This window comes from Mangifera indica, chromosome 11 (genome assembly GCF_011075055.1).
Source record: "Mangifera indica cultivar Alphonso chromosome 11, CATAS_Mindica_2.1, whole genome shotgun sequence".
Taxonomy (NCBI): Eukaryota; Viridiplantae; Streptophyta; class Magnoliopsida; order Sapindales; family Anacardiaceae; genus Mangifera; species Mangifera indica.
Window position 1 is genome coordinate 2,655,955 of NC_058147.1, and position 24,282 is coordinate 2,680,236.

The following is a 24,282-nucleotide window of genomic DNA, read 5'->3' on the forward strand; positions in this document are numbered from 1 at the left end:
TATGGTAGACTCAACCGAGAAAAGTCACACTCTGGACACATTTAACCATGATGGAATAAGTTGAAAGAAACTAGATAATTGGATTAAAACCCAATAAAGGTTGAGAGTCGAACTCTTGGGTGCAATAAATTGAAAGAAGTTGCCCCAAAACCCGCTTGACCCTTTGATTAAAAAGAGAACAAAAGACTATTTTCAGTTGAGCCAAAAAGAGCTGGATCTAAATTTAGATGGGTTATTCCTTGTATGATATCAGAATCTTGGAATATATAGGTCCCCAGATCTATTTGAGCATAATGACTTAAGCCTAAAGAAGCCAAATGTTTTGGTCAAAAACCATGAAAGGTGCCTCAGCTGACCGTTGGGTGACAAAATGTGCTCTTGCTCGAGTCGTTTTACTGAAAAAGCAAACCAGTAAAGAGGGCCGGTTTCGAAAACAGGATTAGAACTATAGTGTTCAAGTTCAACGTCTCTCACTTTAATTTATTTATTTATTAAGAGATGACAATATAAATAAATAAATATGAATAAAATATTACACCATGAAATGGCTCGCTCGATTTTGGCCACTTTCACTCGCGTGTCTGCCTATTCAACTTACTCTTCTACTCTGACATTGAAGTACGCAATTTGTAGAAGAATCAGATACACCGTCTCCGCTAAAACGCAGACGTATCGAAGCTACAAAGTAATGGCTTCTTCAACTACTTCGGTTCCAAAACAAGACAAAATCACCGCTCCATATGGCTCTTGGAAGTCACCAATTACCGCCGACGTCGTTTCAGGCTCCTCTAAGAGACTGGATGGAACTGCTGTTGACGGTCAGGGCCACCTCATCTGGCTCGAATCACGTCCCACTGAATCAGGGTATACAAAACATGTTAATAATCTTCCTATTAAATTTTACTTACATTACTATCTTTTTTTTTTTCGTCTGCCTTCTCTATAATGATTCGGTTTTCTTTTTTTTTTTTTTTAAATTGTATTTTTAATATTCTCGTTAGTTAGTTTTGAGTTATTTTAATGAGTTCAGGCGAGCTGTTCTTGTTAAGGAACCAGACAAAGAGGGAGGCGAAGCTATTGATATTACTCCAAAAGAGTTTGCTGTGCGCACAACCGCTCAGGAATACGGAGGTGGTGCGTTCAGCATTTTTGGTGACACTGTCATCTTCTCTAATTACAAGGATCAGAGGCTATACAAGCAGTCCATAGCTTCTAGAGGTAAAATTGTCTAACCAACGTGGGTTGCTGTCAATTTTTTCTTTTTATCTACTTTCTTTTTAAAGTAGTGGTTGTACATCATGCAGAATTGATGGACGAACAAACACTGATAAACAATCTTATTTTCTTAATTTCCCTGCATGTGCATTTTTTATGGTTGGGAAATCTTTGGAAAGATAACAGAACTTGGACTGTTGTAACTACTTCTAGCGTCACACTCTTATAAAAACGTGGAATTTTACATGGGAAAATTTCCCTTTTAGCTGATATATGTTGTGTATGCTATCAGATTCCTCTCCTGTCCCAATTACCCCGGACTATGGTGCACCACTAGTACGTTATGCTGATGGAGTTTTTGATTCTCGCTTTGACCGTTACATTACCATAATAGAAGGTAGATTATCCTGATGTTGTTCATCCCCAAGGCTTTTTTATGTAACTTTTGTTTGGCTATGCCAAAACAATTCATTAACATGTATTTTCCATCTTTGTAGATCATCGTGAAGATGGTTTGAACCCAATCACAGCAATTGCTAGCATAGGCCTCAATGATCAGAATATTCAAGGTGTAAATTCTTAAACATCAGTATATTAGTTAAAGATAGGGTTGTGTATTGCATTTTCACCGAGATAGAAGAGGAACATAAAAGTTGTACCGGTGGGATACCTTTGCTTCCATCAATCTATTGGTCAGGATCATGGAACTATTGCTAGAGAAGTGAAAGAGGACATGTCAAAATGAAGGGGTTGCTTTCAATTTGTTATGAATATGTTTCTCTTGGAATTTTATAATTAAATATGCCTGTATGTATTTATGTCATTTTTTTGTTGTTGTGTACTATCATCTGATGGATAATGATGTTTTTTGCTTCCTCGCTCTCTCCTCTTCTTCCACCCATCTCTGTTTCTTTATTTTTTTGATCATATGGCATTCAGAGCAAAAAATATTAGTTAGCGGCAGTGACTTCTATGCCTTCCCGCGTGTGGACCCAAGAGGTGAACGGATTGCATGGATTGAGTGGCATCACCCTAACATGCCATGGGATAAAGCTGAACTCTGGGTTGGCTATATTTCTGACAAAGGGTAAGGTAAATCCTGTTTATGATTTTATAGCTCTAATTTATCCAAAAACTAACCTTGTGTTAGATACTGGGCTTTCTTTGTCTACTGTATACATGAGTGTCAGAAAAACCACTAGCATATGCATACTCTTGTTTGGGATAGAAAAATGGATTCATGGAACTGAGCTGGAACTTGGAATTGTTTTGCATTATTTGCTGAATGTATGGACCTTCCCTAAGAATGGCTGATTGTATGACATAAATCTCATATGTTTGTTTGTGTTTATGCTCATTAGGCACTCTAGAATATTATGTAATCTTTGATATCTGAATTACTAGCTCTTGTTTAATCGCCCACTTGTTCTTTTCTAAGCTTCATAATTATCTTAATTGTTGATGATAAATTGGATTGGATTGATTCCTTTGATGCTGTTATGCAGAGATGTCTACAAGCGTGTCTGTGTTGCTGGTTGTGATCCTACTATTGTGGAGTCTCCAACTGAACCCAAGTGGTCTTCTAAGGGTACTTTTTTCTGGGCTATAGATATAGTTTATGGTGTAAAGCAACATGGCAGTTGTATAGTATGGTACTTAAAAATAAATTGTGAAGATTTACTTTTGAGGACAAGATTGTTATGTTCTTTGAAAAATAGCATTTTAATATATGGCCATGATATCAAAGCCTGAGTCCTTGATAATTCAAATCAGCCAAATCCTAATCCTGATCTAGTTGGGGATGCCATAACCCTTTTTCTAGGACAACTTTTACAACCAACCTGAGATATCATAACTCATGAGTTTCATGACAAAAGGTTTTAGGGTCTGGAAGTAACCTTTTTCCACTTTTGAACTTGTTGAACTCATGAGAGAGATCTTTGGTCAAGTTCCAAATTTTCCTTTTTCTCTCTCCCTTTTTTTTTAAATAATTTTTTGGCCCGTTGGCTACAAATGATTAATGTTTTGAATGAAAACAATTGCTTTGAGCATCTAATTAAGGTATATCACTATGTTATCTAATTGGAAGTATCAGAATTTATGTGGTTTGACATTGTTGCGTGTATCAATTTTACGTTTGGATTTATGCAGGGGAACTCTTTTTTGTTACCGATAGAAAAAATGGATACTGGAATCTTTATAAATGGGTGAGCTTCATCTTTTTTTTTTTTAAGTTTATTTTTGGAGATATTCTGATTTTTTTATCCTTTTTGATTCATAAGGTGCACTAACATATCAGCTGGTTGTATGTACGTAACAATATAGTTCATCTGTCTGGCATTCAGACTCATCAATAAATATTATTTATTGAAGTTGTAAATAAATCCTATATTCCACTACTGAGTTAACTAGTAAAAATTTTCATTGTGAAACTCTTTCTGTTAGTTTTTTTAGCTCTAGACTTAATAACTTTTCAGAAAGCTACATCCTCCACATTAGCTTGTATATTGGCTCCTGCTATACTTTTCTGGAGCTCTCTTGAGTTACATCGAGGGAGCCTCTGCATTTGAATCATCTTGTTTCATTCAACTGTCACTTTTAAGCCTTCTGATTCTTAGCACTATCATTGATTTTACTTGGTTATTAGGTCAGACATCTTGTATGCAGTATGTGTCAGAATTGAATCATTGATTCTTTTTTCTCCCTATGCAACAGATTGAATCAAACAATGAGGTTCTCTCAATTTATTCCTTGGATGCTGAGTTTTCAAGACCATTATGGGTTTTTGGTACGAATTCTTATGAAATTATTGAAAGTAATGGAGAAAAGAACTTAATTGCTTGCAGCTACAGGTAAAACCTGAGGAGTTATTGCTCTGAGGTTCTTTATTTTTTATTTTAGTTTTTTTTTTTTTTTTTGTGTCAACATATGCGGAGGATTATGGATGCACTCGCATGAATCTATTTTGACATCATCAAAATTTGTATGTTTTTATTCAGGCAGAATGGAAGTTCATATCTTGGAGTTCTGGATGATGTTGAGGGTTCATTATCTCTGCTTGATATTCCTTTCACTGATATAGACAACATTGTATATTCAATGACCTTATTTTCCATAATTGTGACATCAGAAAAATTTCAATTTCAAACCATAACAAGGATTTAATAATATGTTGCACCATTATTTATGCAGACTCATGGGAATCATTGCCTGTACATTGAGGGAGCATCTGCTATTCAACCATCATCAGTCGCCAAGGTTCTTCTGTTTCTTTTTCCTTTGTGTTTCCTGAATTACAATTTTTTTACTGCAATACTGGCAAATAATATAATGTTATAAAAATTTAATCCGTGATACAATTTTCTTTGCAGGTGACTTTAGATGGCCATAAATTAAAAGCTATTGATTTCAAGATTGTCTGGTCTTCATCACCTGATAGTTTGAAGTATGAGTCCTACTTCAGCTTGCCAGAGTTAATTGAATTCCCAACAGAAATTCCTGGTCAAAAGGCATATGCATACTATTATCCACCATCTAATCCCAACTGCCAGGCTGTTCAAGGAGAAAAGCCTCCATTGCTATTGAAAAGTCATGGTTTGTTATTCACTTAACTTTTTCGGTCATCTATTTTTTTAGAATTATTTTAGAAAAAAGGGTAATAGTATGATGTAATTATTTTTCCCTGTGTTATTGCTTTTTGTGCATGTAGCCATGATAAGTTGCTTCATAGAGAAGCTAGAACAACAAAGTGAGGCATATATTGGGAATGTGGTAAATTTGTTGCATAGACTGAAATAGCAATCCAAGGCTTGGGCTATTGAAAATTATTCTGCATATGGATTGTAAGAAAAAAAAAATGAATAGGATGAATTTTGGAATTTTAATTTTGCTTGGGAGTTAATGAGAAAATTGAAATACCTAGTTGCCTGCTTTCAGTGGACTGCAACTATTTCTGAACTTGTTGAGTTAGTGGTAATATTTCGCCTGAGAAGTTTTCTGTCTCTCATGCTTTTTTCTGTTGGCTCAATAAGCATTTATTTCAATGAATTAGGAGATTCCTTTTACAAGTTGAAATTTGACAAATTATATGGTTTGTAAACTATGGCAGGAGGGCCTACAAGTGAGACCTGTGGGATGTTAAATTTGAGTATCCAATATTGGACTAGTAGAGGTTGGGCATTTGTGGATGTAAATTACGGTGGAAGCACTGGTTTGTCCCTTTCACCCTCATCTGTTATGTATTATTTTTTCTCTACTTGGAAGTCCATATCAGGGGAACTCATTTAGTAATTGATTTTGAAAATCCTGTTGTACCAATGAATTTTAGTCTCCAAGCCAAGTTTGTGCAAGATCCTTCAGAGTTTTTTCAGGGTGTTCTTTTCTCTAAATATTTGATATCTTGAACAAATTCATTAATAGTTGAGTAATATTACATGTACAAACAAATTGTACAACCTTTTGTGTACAACCTGATGTGACAATATCTGATTAGGTGATTTTAAAATGAGAGAAAAAGTAAACAATCACATCACCCTATCATAGTCTGCCACTTCAGATTGTACACAAGAGGTTGTACAATTTGTTTGTACACAAAGTTTTATTCTTACTATTTATGTATGATTACATCATTTTGATGAAGTTAATAGAGATGAACTCAATTTTGAAGGTTATGGTCGAGAATATCGGGAAAGGCTTTTGGAACGCTGGGGAATTGTTGATGTTAATGACTGTTGCAGTTGTGCTGCATTTTTGGTAATTCTTTCAATTCTTTCGAAGTTTTTGAGTGGATGAGCTTGCTAGGACCTCTTAAATCATGATATTGTTATTTCTTTGTCTAGGTGGACAGTGGTAAGGCAGATGGTAAACGACTTTGTATAACCGGTGGTTCTGCTGGTGGCTATACAACATTAGCTGCTCTAGCTTTTAGAGACACTTTTAAGGCTGGAGCCTCCTTGTATGGTGTGAGTACTGACATTCTTATATTTGGAAGCATTATGTCAATTTAATTGCTTCTAGTGGTGTCTATATTTTGATTCTTCCCCTGGTGTCTATATTTCTCCTAAAATCTGTTGTACTATTGAACCAGTGATTGGACTTTACTTTTTTTCTGGTTTACAGTTTAGGGTTGGGTTCTCAATACAACTTTAGTAGAACCTATCAAAACAGCAGCAATTTTTTAATTTTCATATATTGTCCAGATCTGAATAGTACAATGGTTATTGTTTTATTTAGGTGCATTGAGGGGTTAAGTATTGTTTTAATAGGAAATGTTAGTTGAACAGTAGTGTGCCCACTTGCTTTTCATGTTCTGAGTAGACAAAGTCTGATGTTCAGTTGCATGGTGGCACATATCAATAAGGCTAGAAATTCTGGCAGTGGCATTTCAGAATCTGTTTGGGATTCCTGGGTTATTTTTTGTTTGGTGATATTTGTAAATTATTTGATTTTTGATGATTACTGTTTGCCCTTAATAGTTTCATGAATGGCAATGCTTTCCACTAAATAGAAAACTAACTTGTGTTTTTATGTATATTGTAATATGGCAGGTTGCTGACTTAAGCATGTTGAAAGCAGAAACTCACAAATTTGAATCTCATTATTTGGACAATCTTGTTGGTAAATTAAAAAAGAATTACACATATTTTATTAGTTTACTCTTTATTCTGTTTGCTTCAGTTATTGGTGAGTTAACCATCTGGTTGCAGGTAGTGAGAAGGATTACTTTGAAAGGTCACCAATCAATTTTGTTGACAAATTTTCTTGCCCCATAATTTTGTTCCAGGGATTGGAAGACAAGGTAAAGTTAAATTTGTCTCCTTTCTCCCCTCCCCTCATTTTCCTTTATAGTTGGATCATTATGAATGATGTAAAGAGGATTCCTTTTCTGTAGTACAACCAGAGATTCATCTTACTGTCAAAGGTCGTGTGAGGTTAAATTAGATTTAGAAATAGCTGTTATAATCAAATTTTGTAGTCTTATCTCTTAGAAAGTTAGCATTCCTTTCCCTTATTATTGATAGACAGTTTATTATTGGCTGACTTGAATCTAATCCATAGCTAGCATTATTGCCTTTCTTGACTCATGCACTCACATTATGGTAGAGAGGAAACTACCTGAATTGCCCCATAACCTTAAGACTGAATCTTTTGTAGGTCAAGCTTTTTGATACTGAATTATTCTATGCAATTAACTTGACAAATTTACATGTAGACAAGATCTTGGTTCAGGGTTAATTTAGTTTAAAAAGAAAATTCGACTTCTTGCAAATTCAATTTGAATTTGAGAAAATGATTCCTTTCTGTCACTTTGTATCCTATCCTAAATGGTGGAGTTATCTGTTGAACAAATTCGTTTTGTATAGAAGTCAATTTTGGATCCCCTTACTGGCAAAATCAAATCATGTAGTCAGTGAAATTCATAGAAGTTATTTACTTGGAAGCTCTGAGTTGAAATAACCATCATACGTTTTGATATGTTATGAATCTAGATATGCAGTTGTACTTTGTTTAATTTCTTAATCCATATTATCTGATAATTTTGTATCTTTAGATATAGGAGGTTTTGGCATTCATCTTTCTATTCTTGAAGTTTGAGTTAAAATTTCTTTCATTATGTTTCAGGTTGTACCTCCTGAACAGGCTCGTACAATCTACCGGGCATTGAAGGAAAAGGGTTTGCCTGTTGCTCTCGTGGAGTATGAAGGAGAACAGCATGGTTTCCGCAAGGTATATACTATTCTTCAGAATTTCCAATCACAAATTGTGCTTGTCTTGGAAACAATCCAGCTGACTTAATATTTCACATAGGCTGAGAACATTAAGTTCACACTGGAACAACAAATGGTGTTTTTTGCACGATTGGTTGGACACTTTACTGTTGCAGATGATATCACTCCAATCAAAATCGATAACTTTGACAGCTAGTATAATGGTATCTGGTTCCGAAATTTCAGAGAACTGCCTGTAACAAAGTTGAGTCGGGCGAATGCATCAGGTAATGAGCTTATTTATTATAGCCAATAATTTGCTCTTACATCATGTAATAAATAATCATTCACTTTGTTTTACTTTCACATCATGTGATGAATTTATCTTAAGAAATAAGCATGTATTGGAGTAATTGTAAACTACAGTGCCTACTTTTGAAGTTGCCATAGACAGTATTTGTTTCTTTACCTCTCAAACTCTTTGAAGTTTGATATTACTGTGGACCATAGCCCAGCCAGTATCTTTCCTTATTGTTTAAGCCTGGAGTGGCATTGAAACATCCAAGACATTGTCAATATGCTGATGATGAATCGCTATCCACTTCTAGAAGTTGACATTCAAGTCTTTTTATTTTTATTTTTAATTCCTTCTTGGCAGACCATGAAAAGTCTTAGGAAGGGGTCAATAAATTATAGTATGATCTACTTTCTTAAAAAAAAAAAATGAAAATAATTATACTACGAGCTGCACGTACGTCTTTGATAGTCTTTTCTTATAGTAATTTAATGTCTCTGTTTTGACGATTTGGCTTCTTTAGTTGATGATGATCGCGATATCTTTGATTTTACACTCGAGTATTCTTGAGATGGAGGGTTGGGTGGGTAGGTGATAGGGATGGTAACCGGTCAGGTAAGGATCGTATACCTTAGTTTCTCTCTTCGTTTTTGCCTTGTCCTTGATACATAGATAAGGGGGAATCTATGTCCTCTCTTAGGGGTTGTTTGGTTCGAGTTTTTTAATATTATTTTAGTAATCTATCTTTTATTCTCTTGTTTGGTTTGTCAGTAATAAAAGATTTTTTCTATTATCAATGCTGACGTGACAGGTAATATAGGTGAAAATTTGATTACCATCTTCACCGTAGATATTTAAATATTACCAAGGTAATTTTGATTTTATTATAATTATATTATTATTTATTAATTTTTTAAGACAAAAATAAATTTATTATTAATTAATATGATAATAATATAAAAAATATTAAAAAATAATTATATTCAAGGGTATTTAAGTAAAATAATTTACTAGTAATATTTTATTACATTTAATCAAACACAATAATTATTTATACCTATCAAATTTTATCAAACATAGTAATGATTTATATTCAGTAATTTTTTAAGTAATCTATCTTTAAGATAATTTTTTTATTTTGGTAATAAAATATTACCCAAATCAAACGTCCTTTTAATAGGAAAAATTTTTTTTCTCTCCTTCCATTCTCGCGAGGAAAATTTCTCACCTTCCACCTTTTATTCTCGCTACAAAAATGATGAAATATTTATTAACTATCAAATTATATTTGTAATAATTTAAAATTTTTTAGAGTAATTTTATAATTATAAGTTTAGAAGATAGGTAGGGGCAGAGACAAACAAAAAAAAGAGACTAGCAAGGAAATGAGTGAAGATATATTTTTCCACATCCTATGTTGTGAGGATTTTAATCGTTTTTATCCCCATTCTTTGGGAATCACCTCTCCATTCAAAGGGTCAAATCGCCTTTGTTAGTGATATTTGTTTTTCTTCTTCTCTACTAGGGAATAGACTCAGGAGTTCTAGTCATCGGATTGTGTCAATTTGACATTTGGGTTAAAGATTTTCAATTCTATCTTGATTCAAATTAGAATTGTATCAAAAAATTTTAACCTTAATTCAATCCTTTAATATTCAGATTACTCTAACACAACTTAAATTAATTTGAAAATTGTCATCACTCTCTTGGGTATTTTTAACGTTTAGATTTTTTTATCAAATTATCTTAATCTACTATTAATAAAATACATAATATAATATTTTGTTTTGTATACATATGATTTAAAAATTATATATTAAAACCTTTAAAATACGTCAATAATTTTACAAACCAAATAACATTCTCACACCGAAGTAATAAAACAAAATGTTTATGTCAAAGTTAAAAATATATAAATAATTACAACTATATAAAGATATAACTATATATATAATCAATTAATATTTTAATTGTTATTAATATTATATTTTAATATTTCTATAATTTATCTTTATTAAATTTTATCAAAATAACATTTCTTTATATATTTAAGTTAGTTTTACTTAGTTCAAGTTATTTTCATATTAATCATAACATTATTTAATTTAATTTCGAATCATATTGAGTTAACTTGAAATAAATTTCATATAAAAAAATACTCGATCCTAATTTGATCTTTTTTTTTTTTATGTTGGGTTAGATCTCGTATTGAAAATTATCAAACTCTACTAGAAAACTCATGGCGGCAAAATTTTGAATGAATTAGTAATCCAACCTACCAATATGTGTTTTGAAAATTTTGAGAGAATATAGTCAGTCATGCTCAATCCAGGTTGTCCTGCTATAAATTTTTCAGAACTATGAATAGCTTGGATCTCTGTATCATTTTGATTTTGCATATATATTCAAAAATTGATTAAAAATGACTGAGAAAATAAATAATTTATATATATACACTCGAAAATTTCTACTTCTGGTATGAATTTTATTTCCTTAAATTCACAATTTCTTTTAGCATTCAGGGCATACATGTATGTATGCATGGAAAATTTAATGAAAGATTGAAAAGAGCAAGCTTGGACAGCATATTTCCATGGCTCTTTACACTTACAGTTTGTTCCGGAACAGAACAAAAAACCATCTTTAATTACAGCAACATATAATAAACACAGATCTCTAAGTTTTGTAATCGAATTCCATTTGCAAGAGGATTATATGGCTAATCTCCCCAAAATTCCTTGTTTGTATGGCAAGAAAGTTCTCTTCTTCAAATTCTCTGATGCAGCTTTATTCTTTGTATAATGCAACTCATGTGCCGATACCTGTCCTCTTCTTCTTGAGCCAGATATCGACTCTGCAGAACCCTCTGTTGACCGAAAACTTGAGTTCTTCGTATCTTCATTTTTCTTGAACAAACCTCCATACTTGGGTTCTTTATCCCTTGACCGTCCCTCAGATGCGCTTCGAAACAGAAGAAAATCCCTCAATCGCCATTTTCTTGAAGAACTTTTAGAAGAAGAAGATGACTTTGAGTTAAACGACGACTGTTTCGTAGCTTGTTGCTGTTTCTTTTGCTTTTCTTCTTCTTCCCATGGATACGCTGATACTCTAAATGGAGAAAGTGATCTTGTTGCTCTACGGTTTGAACTTTTCGATATATCTGGAGCTCTTCTTTCTCTTCCTCTTTCATTTTCCGTTTGCTTCCGAGTTTTTTCAATTGCCGCCACAAATGGATCGATGTCTTTTTTGCTTCTAGGAGAAAAAATTTCACGGATAATTTTTTTACCCTGAGATATGGGCGATCTCGGGGACCTTGGAGACAAAAGCGGAATCTTCTGAGTTGCGAAATCGTCAAGCTGTAATCTCGGTGGAGGCTTCAACGGACGGATTTTCCCCCGATCAAAGAGCTCTTCAGCACTGAGGGATTCCTTCTCCATGTCCCCGCAGAAACTAAAAGCAAAATCATCTTCATTATCATCAGCAGTATTCATTGCCCTGCTGGGAGACTGCGATTTTGGCGTACCAGGCTTTTCTTCCCAAACAAATGGAACAGCTGAGGAATGTTCATCATTGTCAAATTCACCATAGAACTGAGAGATGCGTGAGGGACTTGTGGGTGCACTTGTAAACAAGTATTCACCAAATCGGTTTGGTGACGTTGGAGCACTCAAAAATGGAGACGATCTTGCACTGTTGAAGTCGAAATCCATGGCGGGAACAGAAGGTATCATTATCTCCATTTCTCTGATGAAGAGTAGGATGACTGAGAAGCAGAGAGACAAAGATGAAGACTGGTTTTAGGTAGATATATAAGAGACGTAGCAATAATGTACATCAAAGGAAGGGACAGAGAAATAAGAGAGGCGGAGATTGTTGACCATCTAGTCACAAATTGCAGCCGCCTTTTAATACTTAACAGACTCTGTCTCTTTTCATCAATCATTCACGGAACATGGCTTTGTTTTATTTAATTGTTTTCACATGGAATTGTTTTGCTATTTTCTGGTTTAGGTGAGGCCGTGAGTGAGGGGTTTTGTTTAGGGTATTATGGTAAAATTAGTTAATGTTTTTGAATCTTCTTGGAAGTATAGAGTAAGATGTGACATATAATAATAAATTTCAACAATAATTTCATCACTTGCTTCACCCACCACCTAGGATGACAATTCTGCCCTTTAAAGCGACGGTGGAAACATAGACGTGTAAAATTTCTGTAGTGGAGAATGAGACATGGGCGGACATGGATTTATCCGCAAACCTTTCACTCTTGACCCATTCCATCCTTGATTCGTCCCCTTACTGAAATGTCCCCTCATTGACCCATTTCAGTCTTTAATCCTCACGTATCTTTTAAACTCCTAATTATTCAACTATTCTTAAAATTTTAGAATTATTATAAATATATTAATAAATATTTTATTATTATTTTATAGAAATAAAAAAGGAAAAAGGAGGATAAATTTTCCTACAAGAATGGAGAGAGAGGAAGAAAAGGAAAATTTTCTCCACGAGAATGGGATAAAAATTTTGTATCATCCCTATATTAGGGGTAAATAAAAACAGAAACGAAAATTAAGATATTCAATATCCCCCTCCTTGATTGTCATCTTTAACCACCCCAAAACTTTGACAAGAATAAAAGAACCTCATGTCGGCCTTAATTGTTTGTCACCAAAAATAGGAATGGCTTACATTTACAGTTGCATTATTTAAAATCAATAAATAGCTGCTGTGTTGTGCCTCTCCAGAGAACCTAAAAAATTTTTTTAACTTAATGAACAAAGCTTTAAGTAGACGTGTGGTGAAAGTAAAGTGAGTTTAGAGATGAATAAGGGAGAAGCCTTGATGGATATAATTGTACGTCAAAGTCTCTTCAAGTCCTTCAATTAGTATATTGGGTACTTGTAAATCGAGGATAAAATAAAATTTAACATGCGACTAACTAGAAAGTTTAAAGTATGATTGATGAAATAATTCTAAACTTTTTACACAGTGATTCGCCGACTTTTGTGGACTTGATGAAAAACTGCCCACAATTATTTTAGGCCAAAGGATTAATTCCCACCCAAAGTTCGTTGGTTTCTTAGTTCATATTTTTTAGCTGTGAAAATTTTAGTTACTTACTTATAGAAGATTAAAGTTAACGAAACTCTAACTTTTTAAAATTTTATCTCTTTTTTCTCCTTAAACTTTAAAAACTAACAATATTTTCTTATGTCAAGTTTTAAAAAACAACATTTTTCCCCTTAAAGTTTAGTTTTTAATTTCTAGCAACATCTCTAGCGCCAACGTCTGTGGCATCTTCCTCCCGATGTTTTCGCTTCCTCTAGTGGCATGTCTCTCATCATCTTTTCCTCCTTCGATCCACTATTTAAATCGAAAAGACGAAGAGTTTTGTCGGGATTTGTCTTTCCTGACAAAAACAAGAGATCTCTTCTTCATTTGGGAAGACAATCGTTTTCTTAGAAGACAATCATCTTCTTAGACGAGCGATACACAATCGTAGGAGGGAGAAGAGACGTTGAGGTAGATCACCAGAGGAAAAGAAACTGTTGGGAGAGAGAAATCATCGAAGATGGAGCCAGAGGAACCTGTCAGATATTAAAGTTAAAACCTGGGGGGGGGGGGGGGAAGTTATTTTTTAAAACTTGGTTTAGGGGGAAAATTGTTACTTTTTAGGGTTTGTGAGGGAAAAAAAGATAAAATTTTAGTTTATTTTTAATATTATATATAAAATAACGATTTTATCCTTAAAACTAACAAATTTAACAGTCCATGAGTGGATAAATAAGATTTTTAAAGTTAAAAGACGTAATTTGGGAAAACAACATTCTTCGGGTGGGAATTAGTCCTTTGGCCATTATTTTAAGGATAATAATTAAAAGGTCAAAGGACAATTTCCCACCCAAGTTTTGCTCTGACCTTAAAAGTACACCTATAACAGTTGAAAAACTCAAGCACTCATCTATATGCTAACTTATGTTAAAATTTTTTGTTGAAAAGAAGGATAAAATTATCATTTTTTTACATCCTAAAATCCTAAAAATTTATAACATTTTCACCCATAGTTTGAATTTTGTCTAGATTTGAAGACTCCAAACAAATCATTATCATCTAGATAATGACGATGCGTTTAGGCTAAGAGTTCCTCAATTATTATGTGACTGCAGTAAGAAAGAAAATATTTCTTCACAAAGAGCGGACAAAAATTTTTTATCATCCCTATATTTAGATCAAGATGAAAACGAAAATAAAAATTAGGATATTCAATACTTCCCTACTCTGTTGTCATCCCTAACCACCCCAAAACCTTGACTAGAATAAAAGAATCTCATATCGGCCTTAATTGTTCGTCACCAATTACATGATTGGCTTACATTTACAGTTGCATTATTTAAAATCAATAAATAGCTGTTGTGTTGTGTCTATCCAGAGAACCTCAAACAATTTTTAACTTAATGAACAAAGCTTAAAGTAAACGTGTAGTAAAAGTACAGTAGGTTTAGCTATGAACGATAAAGAGCTCCAATGAGAGAGAAGTCTTGATGGATATTGTACGTCGAAGTCTCTTCAAGTCATTAATTTACTACATTGGTTGGTGGGGGGTACTTGTAAATTGAAGATAAATTAAAATAAAGTATGATTGATGAAATAATTCTGGCTTTTTACACAGTGATTCACCGACTTCTGTGGACTTGGTCTGAAACTGCCCACGATTATGTTAAGGATAATAATTTAAATGGTTGAATCGATTGACTATTTGGGATTCCTGGGTTTTACGTTTTTTTTTTTTTAATTTTAATATGTGCAAATTATTTTATTTTTTTGAAGATTATATACCTCTGATCTTGTTGACTAACTTTATAGAAAATAATAAAAGATTTTATTGACAATTTAATATAAAAAATAAAAAATTTCAAATTTAACAAATAAAAAATCGTCTTTAATCAAAGAAACAATTATTTAGGATTTATACAAAATTTAATTAATTAACTTAATTAAATATAATTATGTTTTTATTCTTTATCTTTTAATAAAAAGCTTAATTACGATCAATCTTTAAGTTTCATTTGTTATATATGACAACAAAGCTTTCTAAGTTTGCAGCATCTCTCAATATTTCCTTTTACCTGCATAAATGATTTCTAAAGTCTGTCACGTAAGGAAAAAAATTATTGGTGAACAAACAAACATATACCACCATAACAAAGGTTCATTTTTTGGGTTTACAAGGAATCCCATTTAGATTGATCAAATAGACAAATAGATATATATTTATAATATATTATTATATAATTAAATAATTTTAAATTAATAATAAAATAACATATAATATATTTATATTTATATATTAAAAATAGATACACATTAAAATCAAAATATGACTCCTTCTTAAACTTCTAGACCTTTAGACTTTTCAGGCTTCCAAATTATCTATTACTTGAAAAAGACACCCATCGTATCTCAACTTGCATTGCATCACAACCTACGCCTCTTATTTTATTTTTCGTTTTTGATGATGAAATTTTATTCGATGGTTACCTTAATTTGTTATTATTCAATGATTTTCTATTGTTTCGTCTCAGCCACAACAACACATGTATGTAATTCTATCACCCTTCATTATCAGTCAGTCGCCTTCAACTTACGTAATTTTCTTCATTCTCAATCCAACAAATATAATAATAATAATAATAATAATAATAATATATAATGTCATTTCATTAAGAATAGAATGGATATTATGTATGGCTTCCTTAGATAAATATGTATGTTGATGGTGATGCGAATTGATCACATGTGAACGCAGTTCTGGCGAAGAAAAGATTGCACGTGCGCGCCAAGGGAGAATGAAGAAAAATTAATTAAAATAGCCGGCCTTGTCTCAGGATCCAATAACCAGAAATGTCTTGACGTGGACCCAAGTTCCTTGGGATTTTGCAAATCGATAGCTCTGGCCTCTTGGGCTTGGCCTTGGCCTTGGGCATTTGCTCGTTTTCACTTGGGGAGAAGGAATATTTCCCACCCAAGTTTTAGTAGTATATTAAAAGTATACCTATATCTGATAAAAAACTCAAATACTCATTTATGTTTAAACTGCCATTAAGTTTTCTGTTTAATAGAGGGGTAAAACCATTATTTTACTGTTTACATTCCAGTTATATAATTTTAACGCATTTTCCCCATCCGATTTTAAAAATTAACTTTTACCTCCATTTCTGAACTTTGAAAAGTGACTTTCACTGCCCTAAATCCCTAATTTTTTTTTTTCACTTTCTCTCCAGCCATCGACGATGATGTGGCTGGAGGGATAGTGATGAACGTCGTCCATCAAAAGGTCATTGTCATCCAGAGGTGATCGACTTCTGAATGAAAACTTCTCCGCTGTCGCTGGAGAAAGTGACTACATTCCAGGGGAAAAAAATGAATTTTTTAAAACTTAATTCAGGGGACAAATATTAGTTTTTCAAATAAAATGAGATAAAATTTTAATTATTTAATATTATTGATAAAATAACCAATTTACCCCTTAACCCTAACAGAAAATATATGGGTGGATCAAAACAGATTAAACTTTAGATGAATATTTGAGTTTTTCATCAAGAATAAATATACTTTTGAGATAACGCTAAAACTTAGGTAGGAAAGTCCTTTTCCCTTTCACTTTCAATCTTAAATCCACGCTTCTTTTCTTCCCGAAGAAATATAAAAATGATGGATCCCTTCTGTTGCTCATCAGCAACACGAAACCACTTAAAGACAGCTACATATCGGGCCAAGACTAACTGCAAACTCAAAAACGGATCGGATATAGGTCCAAAATCGGCTATGTGGGTTCTCATTGTTCTGGATTGAACCCGATTTCTTTTCGGAAATGGACTAGAACCAACAAGAATTCCAGGGCTTGGGATCTCTTCTTTGTGCGCGCGACAGAACGAGACAGACACCTGAAAAATATGAGCATATGTGGCTTAGATTAAGCCAGCTCTCTTTTATATGGGTAAATCAACAGTAGTAAGTACGCTAACTACAAGTTACAGTCATTAACTTTTTGTAATTTGTGATTCCCAGCACTTTCCAGAAAGAACTTTTATTCTTTTACCCCAACGTAGTTGGTGGATAGGCCCATGTGCCCTGGTATTCTGGGGCAAAACCTAGGACCACTTCACCTTTTATGCATCCATTTTTCTTCGGCCACCGACTGATCATGCCAGTGTTTTACTTAACAGGACCAAACCACCCAGTTCAACGATCCGAATTAAGGAAAAAAAAAGCACAAGGTAGAATAATTGAAGGGTCTTCTACAAGGTAAGTCTATTAATGAAACTGTCCACCAACTTAATAATAAAGAGACAATTATTCATTGCTATGGCCTTGCCAATTTGTCATGATGGAAGGTGGTATAACAGCAGCCTGGAAATGGCACCAAACTCTGCTGGGTAATGACTGAAGGGAAAGTGTGACTACCTTTCTATTGGACCACAGGCCATAATGTGTACCATTAGTTCAGTGGCTTTCTTTGAATGCTAAGATGGGTTGTTTTAAGAAGCTATTTTAATCTTATTCCTTCTTAGAAATCACCTTGTTGTACAGAAAATTTCCCAATGCATAGTTACATGCAGAATCCCAATAAGAGAACATTTTTCTAACAACTACTTACAAGAAAGACTAGATTATACATTTAATTATAACATCTATCCTCTAGCTGTGTACAAAACTGTAACTCCAACACTCTTACACCCATATCGAAACAAATTCAAACTAACAAAATCTTTCATGTGTATAGAAGATACCTAAAGCTGAATTCATATGGCATAACTTGGATAAATTGTGACAGAAGCTCGCGTTTTCCCCTTTCAAGACATTGAATTGCCTTTTTTCCTAATTCACATGGTAACTGAAGGCAGATCCAATCCAGCAATGACTCAAAGTCTTTTGCAAAGTCAAGTAAGTACCAATCCAATAGTTTTGGAACAGCAAACTTCTCCGAAGAAATGCCAACTGCAGCTTGCAGGTATTCTCTTTTGGCAACTTCTAGTTCGTTTTCCACTTGAGAAGCAGTATATACTCTCACCTTCATAATTGAAACAGAAACTTGAATCAGTAATAGCATCACAACTGTAACAATTAAAAAGCAAATGATCTATAAATTTCACTGTAACCGGATAATTGATCCTAAAGTTTCACTACTTTTGGGACCATCATTGTACTCTATCTCAGTATGCACGTGAAATAATGTAATAGTTAATAAAATCAGGCCTATCAATATCTATGCGTGGACTTACAGCAGGGGAGGACCAGCTTCCACAGGAGAGGGCAAATGTGACCAATGGTTCAGATAACTCCAATCCAAATATGCACCTTGCTGTCATGTCGTCATTTTTTGCCCCCTTGGAAAAGGTCTGTTGAGTACTTAGAGGTGAGTTGCAGGAAAAAAAATTAATTAACAAGCTGTGAAAGCTTGCAGAGAAGTTGAGTACTTAAAGTTGCAGGACAATTATTAATGAACAAGCTGCAAGAACTTGCAAAGGAATTAAGTACTTACATATTTTGAGTGATAAGGCAATCTGAGGATAAAATGTTCAATGGTAATTGCATTTAGCAAATGGCCCCCAACATTTATTGCTCCCTGAGAAAAGAGAATTGAAATCGTACAAATTATTGATTTCAATGCTATAAGCTACAAGTTGGACCAGAAGCAGTTATAAAATTTCAAGGTTATGCATCAAATAAATTGTCAAAATACAGCACCACTCTAACAATAACATAATTGATTCTTAAATAGCTCATACCTCTCGCATCAATGCAACAACCATTTCGGGACTTTCTGGTATGCCATGCTTTAGGAATGCCTGTAGAAATGCAGCATCAGTACTTGATAGCTAAGAAACTGCTGAATTCATTTTAACAGTTTGGAGGTTTAACCTATGTTCGAAGAAGAGCTCACATACATTCATCATGCAGGAATTGTAAATGTTTATCCAGAATGCAAGCTTCTCCTGATGGGTGAGGTTCTGCAAATTGACAGAGGCAAGTTTCCCCAGGAGGATTCTGAGAATTCACATGACAAAATAATCATAAGACCTAGTTTTTTCTATCAAATATAATGAACAAAGTCAGAAGCCAAGCTACTTTAGTATCAGAAATATTACTTTAATCGATGGAGAAGAAACATAGAACTTGATGTTCGGTTTGGATTGATCGAGTGTGCTTCAATAGTGAATAAATGCTTATATGGACCAATATCTCTTTTCCCAAATTGTGAACAGATACCATAAGGATCCCGAAATTCTGTTTCCTCTTCACTTTCCTGAGATACCATTGTTGATAACAAAGGCAAACTATCTGCAGTGCCCTTGCTCTTAACTGTGCTCATTCTTAACAAAATGCTTGACAGGCATTTCACAATATCCTCAGAAATTTTGTTTGGGCAATCATCTCTAGATAATCTCTCATTTGAGACACTAATAGTTCTTGCTTCTGCATTGTCTGGGTCTCTTACATGACATTCTAGCTGACCATTGTAGAGAAATCATATTCATTTAACAGAAAATATATCCTGCATAAGTTAATAAAAGCAATAAAGTACGAACCTGTAATTTCTGAGGAACTAAATGCTTTTCTGCCAGTTTACCGTCAATGAGAGGTCTCTTCACGGGTGTTTTAATTGGTTGGACTTTATGGACAGCTGATCCCTTTTTCTTTTTTACAGAATTAGTACCCGATTGGTTTTCTTTGCCCCTCCCGTCATCTAATACATCAAGAAGGAATTAGAACTTGATTCCAATTCAAAAACCGTTTGATATTTTGAAGCAGAAACTGATGGGCTGCTTACTGGAAAGAGAAGCCAATTGGATTATTGTGGATGTTGTTGATTCACCCACAGTCCCAGCTACACACTTGAATTGCACTTGTTTTGAATTCTTGTTTATGCAGGGTTCACGTATATCGGCTGAATTTTCCATGTTCTTCTTGGAGGATGAAATGTAGATAGCTTCTTGATATAAATCTTGTCTGAAATGCACTACCTGCTCTTCAAGCCGAACAACCTCCTCTTCCAATACCGCGACTTCTGCAAGAAGCTCTTTTGTCTACACAATATAAAAAAACTTCAATGAAAATGATTAAATAGACCATCAGAACATCATATATTTGCATGAACTTCATTCATTTTATTAAATTCTTCTAAAGGGATAGTGAATTACTGACAGAAGGAGGAAGATAAGGAGGTAGACGAGGCAGAGCTCCCAAAGGCCTAGTGAAAGCCCTCTCTAAAGCTCTGTGAACATTCTCTTCGTGTCTAAGCTTCTTCTTCAACTTATCAACCTGAACAGTTCCAATTTGAAACTCTAAAATCAACAGCAGAAACTACAGTAAAAAGAAATCCAAATATCAAATTGTACAAGAATATCAGTAGAGATTGAAATTATACTCACATCTTGTTGCAAAGCCATTTTTCTTTCTCTGCTAGACGTTCGTCGACTTGTAGTTGCTTTAGCGGCAGAAGCTACCTTGCTGCCCCGCATATTCGCCTTCTCCTTCAAAGCAGTAGAGATTGAAATTTATAAACTGATCATCTTCAAAGTAGAAGAAAATAAATCATAATGTTTTCGAAGATTTAATTTCACTCTCCGGAGCATCCTAATCCAAATTGAAGCCATTTCCTTTAAAGAGAAAATTATATTTACCCAATTGACAATAATCACTACACATTTCATGGCTCTGAGCCATTACGATACAAACCATTTCTTCCAAAAAGAGAAATAAAATATGTATCAGAAAGCAGGGACCCATTCTAGATATTGGTTAAAGGTGATTCAATAGTGATTACTTTATCTTGCTTCGCTGTAGCCTTCATAGATTGCAGTGAACTCCTCACTTTGGTATTCATCTTCTACCAGTCTCTGCAAAACCTGCAAGAAAATTATAATCCCAAGACACCATCAACAAACTTCACCAACCGCATATAATTTGAAGGCCATATATATTATTCAGACCTTTTATATTTTATAAAGTTCATTCCAAGACGAAGAAACTTCAATGAAGTTTTGAACTTCGATATCTGCATTCTCGGATCATTGTAAAGCACAAAGAAAATAGCACCCAAAGAAGCAGAAATATGTCCAAGAAAACGCCACTGGAAGAAACATGACCAAGAAAATTCTATGCAGTAATATGAGTGATCATTAGAGAGAGAGGAAAATAAAGAGTTTACTAGCGTATATGATAAAGCGGTTGCCTTTGTAAAAAATAAAGAGAAATTTTGGCAGAAGATAACAGCGTACGCAACTCACCCACTATCAAAATGAGATCTAATTCTAAACCGGCCTCTGCGTCATCATAAATAAACGTGCGACTTGTCTTTTACATTCTACTTCTACTGCTTGCATTTTAACTACATCCATTTCTTCTCTTTTCAATTATTATATTCCGTAGCAACCGTCTGTTCCTCTTCCATTTACAGAGACTTCTTACAGGTTGACTGGAGGGTTTCATTATAGCTGCTAAGTGGGGAAATTAAATAAGTTTAGTGGGTGGTATTTGAAGGCAAAAGCTGCTCAAATCACATGTTTGCCAACTAAACATAGTTTTGCTTTTGTGGACATATTTTATTTATTCAGACTGGAAGAGATCTAGATCGTCCATGGATATTTCCATTGATTTGGTATTTCCATACTGGGATTATCTTTCGACAATTGCCTGTTCACTTACAGTAGTTTTTGATATTTTCTGGTTTTATATGCGCCATTGAAACACAAGAATGGTGGAAAATTATTTAACAGGCTTGATGATAAAGCTTTCATGTTTAGATCTCAAATCTGTCATCTCTTGTCTGATTCAGATGCCAGTAAAAAAAAAAAAAGAAACAAAATAAATTCAGGGTCTACGTGAGAGTCCAAGGTGAACCCAGATTTCAATTAGTGCCACTCATTGTTAATAATGCAGCTTCACTTCCCTGTTCTTGGCTCCCACACAACTACTTTCTTCTGCATCAAATAACTTTTCTGAACTAATTGAGCCAATAAGGATTATGATAGCCTCAAGAATAATTTGAGTGACAAAGAAATATATTCGAAATATAAGAACAATAATTTAAATCTTATTTCAAAATTAAATTTTTGAGTTATAAATACAGTGGTTGTGATATCTCAACTAAAGGTTTTAAAAAAAATCTGTAACCCCCACTTGGCATGCTCTGTTTGGCTGGCCTTCTTCTTAGCTTTCCTCTTCCATACATACATATCTGCCATCTACCTCGATTTTAATTATCATTATTATCAAATCTTTATTTTATTTGATTTTAGAAGATGAGAGACATGGAATGGCCATAAAGCTGGCATGATAGTTGGACAAGGGACGGGATTTTATAACTGGCCAAATCACTAATACCCACCCAAGACATAGTGAAAACTCATTGACCCTCATTAACTTTCAAAAACTTAAATATTTACTCATCCATTAGTTTTGATTATTATAATTAGAGGTAAAACTGTTATTCAAAGATTTTTATTTAAATAAAAAATTATTTTTTTTCTTCTTGATTTTAAAAACTAATTATTTCCCTCCAACTCAAACTTTGAAATATTACATTTACATCTCAAAAACTTCATTTCATCTTTCCAATAGCCTAGATCAATGCAAAAACAACTTGGGGGTTTTTTGATGCGAAAACCACTTGCATAGATCTGTGCGACGATCTATACATCAACAACACATAGATCAGCTAGACAATGTCACATAGCTGACATTCATGTTTGTGTGTTGCCAACGCACAAATCGTCGCATGGATTTGTGCAATTTTTGTATAAATTTGTGTGAGAAAATCTAACCATTTCGATTAGATTTCCAGTGGTTTTCACACCTAAAAACCACCATGGAGGGAGGGGAGATGCCGCCGGAGAGAAACGCTGGGAAGAATGGTCATCAAAAAGATAAAATGAAGTTTTTAGAGTGTAAATGCAATGTTTCAAAATTTGAAAGGGTGATTACTCATTCAATGTTTCAAAGTTTTGTGGATGTAAATAATTAGTCTTTAAGACAAAGAGGTTAAAAAGAAATTAATTTTTCTTTTTTTAAATAAAATACTTAAATGATGATTTTACCTTGATTGTAATAGTAAAAATTAATAGATAAGTGGTATTTAAGTTTTCAAAAATTAAAATGAATCACTTTAGATTTTCATTATACCTTGGGTGAGAATAAGAATTTTTGGCCTTTTTACCACAATTGCAATGGACAGACCAACCGCACCCACATGACAATGACCTTTTAATCTCATATTAATTACTCATTAATGTTTAAATTATATTAATTGTTTATGTTCGGTTAGCCATGCATAATGTCATATCAGGCGGTTGACCTTGATGGTGAATAGATTTATACATATATATATATATATATATATATATATATATATATATATATATATATATATATATATATATATATATATTTGTATATCTAAAATAGATATACATAATTTTATTATTATACAAATATTACATTGTTTTTATACTATATATACTAAGTCTCCACACAAACTAATATATTTATTTAATGATTTTGATTAAACGATTATATTTTTCAATTATGGTAATGTTAACAATAACAAGAAGAAGAATTTACAGATGGTAAGATGGTAACTCTATTTTTCAAAAGAGTTATGCCAACCAGAGATAAAAAAGTGTTTTTAAGCCAATCCTCAAGTGGGAACATGTTATTTACTCTTTTAATGTCAATTACAAAATGATTTATATTTAAGAATTCAGTAAGGTTATAGTAGCTCATGAGTGATATTTTGTGATTGAGTTTGGCACCAACCTCATCTTCATGTTGGAAGACTATAATTATGTGCCAAATCATAATAATTAGATTTAACGAGTACAAATTCATTTGAGACCCGCTAGTAGTGTGCCTCGATGAAGCCAAACTATCTTCCTCACTGCCACTGCTCCATTTCTGTTGCCTTTCTTCTGGCAATCCAGAGCTTGGCCATTACTGGAAATATAAAGCTTCATTGGACTGGGGCAACATACTAGTAGTAGGTGAATATTACCTCCTGTA

General features: G+C 33.5%; 3 protein-coding genes across 6 annotated transcripts; 1 reads left to right on the forward strand and 2 right to left on the reverse strand.

Annotated features, from left to right (window-relative positions):
- Positions 1–517: 517 nt before the first annotated feature.
- On the forward strand, positions 518–8,390 carry LOC123229476. The gene is made up of 18 exons (XM_044655305.1): positions 518–864; positions 1,031–1,218; positions 1,508–1,612; positions 1,713–1,784; positions 2,155–2,302; positions 2,721–2,803; positions 3,367–3,422; positions 3,931–4,067; positions 4,215–4,305; positions 4,408–4,473; positions 4,587–4,809; positions 5,324–5,425; positions 5,882–5,967; positions 6,054–6,176; positions 6,762–6,831; positions 6,921–7,012; positions 7,837–7,941; positions 8,023–8,390. Exons 1-18 carry the CDS (start codon positions 521–523, stop codon positions 8,137–8,139), a joined length of 2,208 nt encoding a protein of 735 aa, XP_044511240.1. The 5' UTR covers positions 518–520; the 3' UTR covers positions 8,140–8,390.
- A 2,279-nt stretch (positions 8,391–10,669) lies between these two features.
- LOC123228834 lies at positions 10,670–12,057 on the reverse strand. Its single transcript, XM_044654298.1, has one exon. It carries the CDS (start codon positions 11,955–11,957, stop codon positions 10,929–10,931), a length of 1,029 nt encoding a protein of 342 aa, XP_044510233.1. The 5' UTR covers positions 11,958–12,057; the 3' UTR covers positions 10,670–10,928.
- A 5,697-nt stretch (positions 12,058–17,754) lies between these two features.
- LOC123228928 lies at positions 17,755–21,984 on the reverse strand. 4 transcript variants are annotated; one of them, XM_044654435.1, is made up of 13 exons: positions 21,513–21,983; positions 21,216–21,355; positions 21,050–21,131; positions 20,655–20,756; positions 20,428–20,544; positions 20,054–20,309; positions 19,812–19,969; positions 19,371–19,732; positions 19,170–19,269; positions 19,011–19,070; positions 18,764–18,847; positions 18,504–18,620; positions 17,755–18,292 (listed from the first exon to the last, which is right to left on the reverse strand). In XM_044654435.1, the coding sequence occupies exons 3-13, from the start codon at positions 21,107–21,109 to the stop codon at positions 17,993–17,995; spliced, it is 1,716 nt and encodes a 571-aa protein (XP_044510370.1). In that variant the 5' UTR covers positions 21,110–21,131; positions 21,216–21,355; positions 21,513–21,983; the 3' UTR covers positions 17,755–17,992. The 4 variants fall into 4 exon arrangements, with proteins under 4 accessions (XP_044510370.1, XP_044510371.1, XP_044510372.1 ...); XM_044654436.1 differs by having other exon boundaries at positions 21,216–21,381; XM_044654437.1 differs by lacking the exon at positions 21,216–21,355 and having other exon boundaries at positions 21,513–21,984.
- Between the last annotated feature and the right edge of the window lie 2,298 nt (positions 21,985–24,282).

Excerpts from the sequence above, each read along its gene's own strand:
- LOC123229476 (XM_044655305.1), top strand. The coding sequence starts at position 521 with ATGAATAAAATATTACACCATGAAATGGCTCGCTCGATTTTGGCCACT. Across the intron at positions 2,303-2,720 it reads GGCTATATTTCTGACAAAGG|AGATGTCTACAAGCGTGTCT; the intron begins GTAAGGTAAATC and ends GCTGTTATGCAG. Across the intron at positions 3,423-3,930 it reads ACTGGAATCTTTATAAATGG|ATTGAATCAAACAATGAGGT; the intron begins GTGAGCTTCATC and ends CCTATGCAACAG.
- LOC123228834 (XM_044654298.1), bottom strand. The coding sequence starts at position 11,957 with ATGGAGATAATGATACCTTCTGTTCCCGCCATGGATTTCGACTTCAAC.
- LOC123228928 (XM_044654437.1), bottom strand. The coding sequence starts at position 21,109 with ATGAATACCAAAGTGAGGAGTTCACTGCAATCTATGAAGGCTACAGCG. Across the intron at positions 19,071-19,169 it reads ACAATTCCTGCATGATGAAT|GCATTCCTAAAGCATGGCAT; the intron begins GTATGTGAGCTC and ends GCATTTCTACAG. Across the intron at positions 18,621-18,763 it reads TGCCTTATCACTCAAAATAT|ACCTTTTCCAAGGGGGCAAA; the intron begins GTAAGTACTTAA and ends AGTACTCAACAG.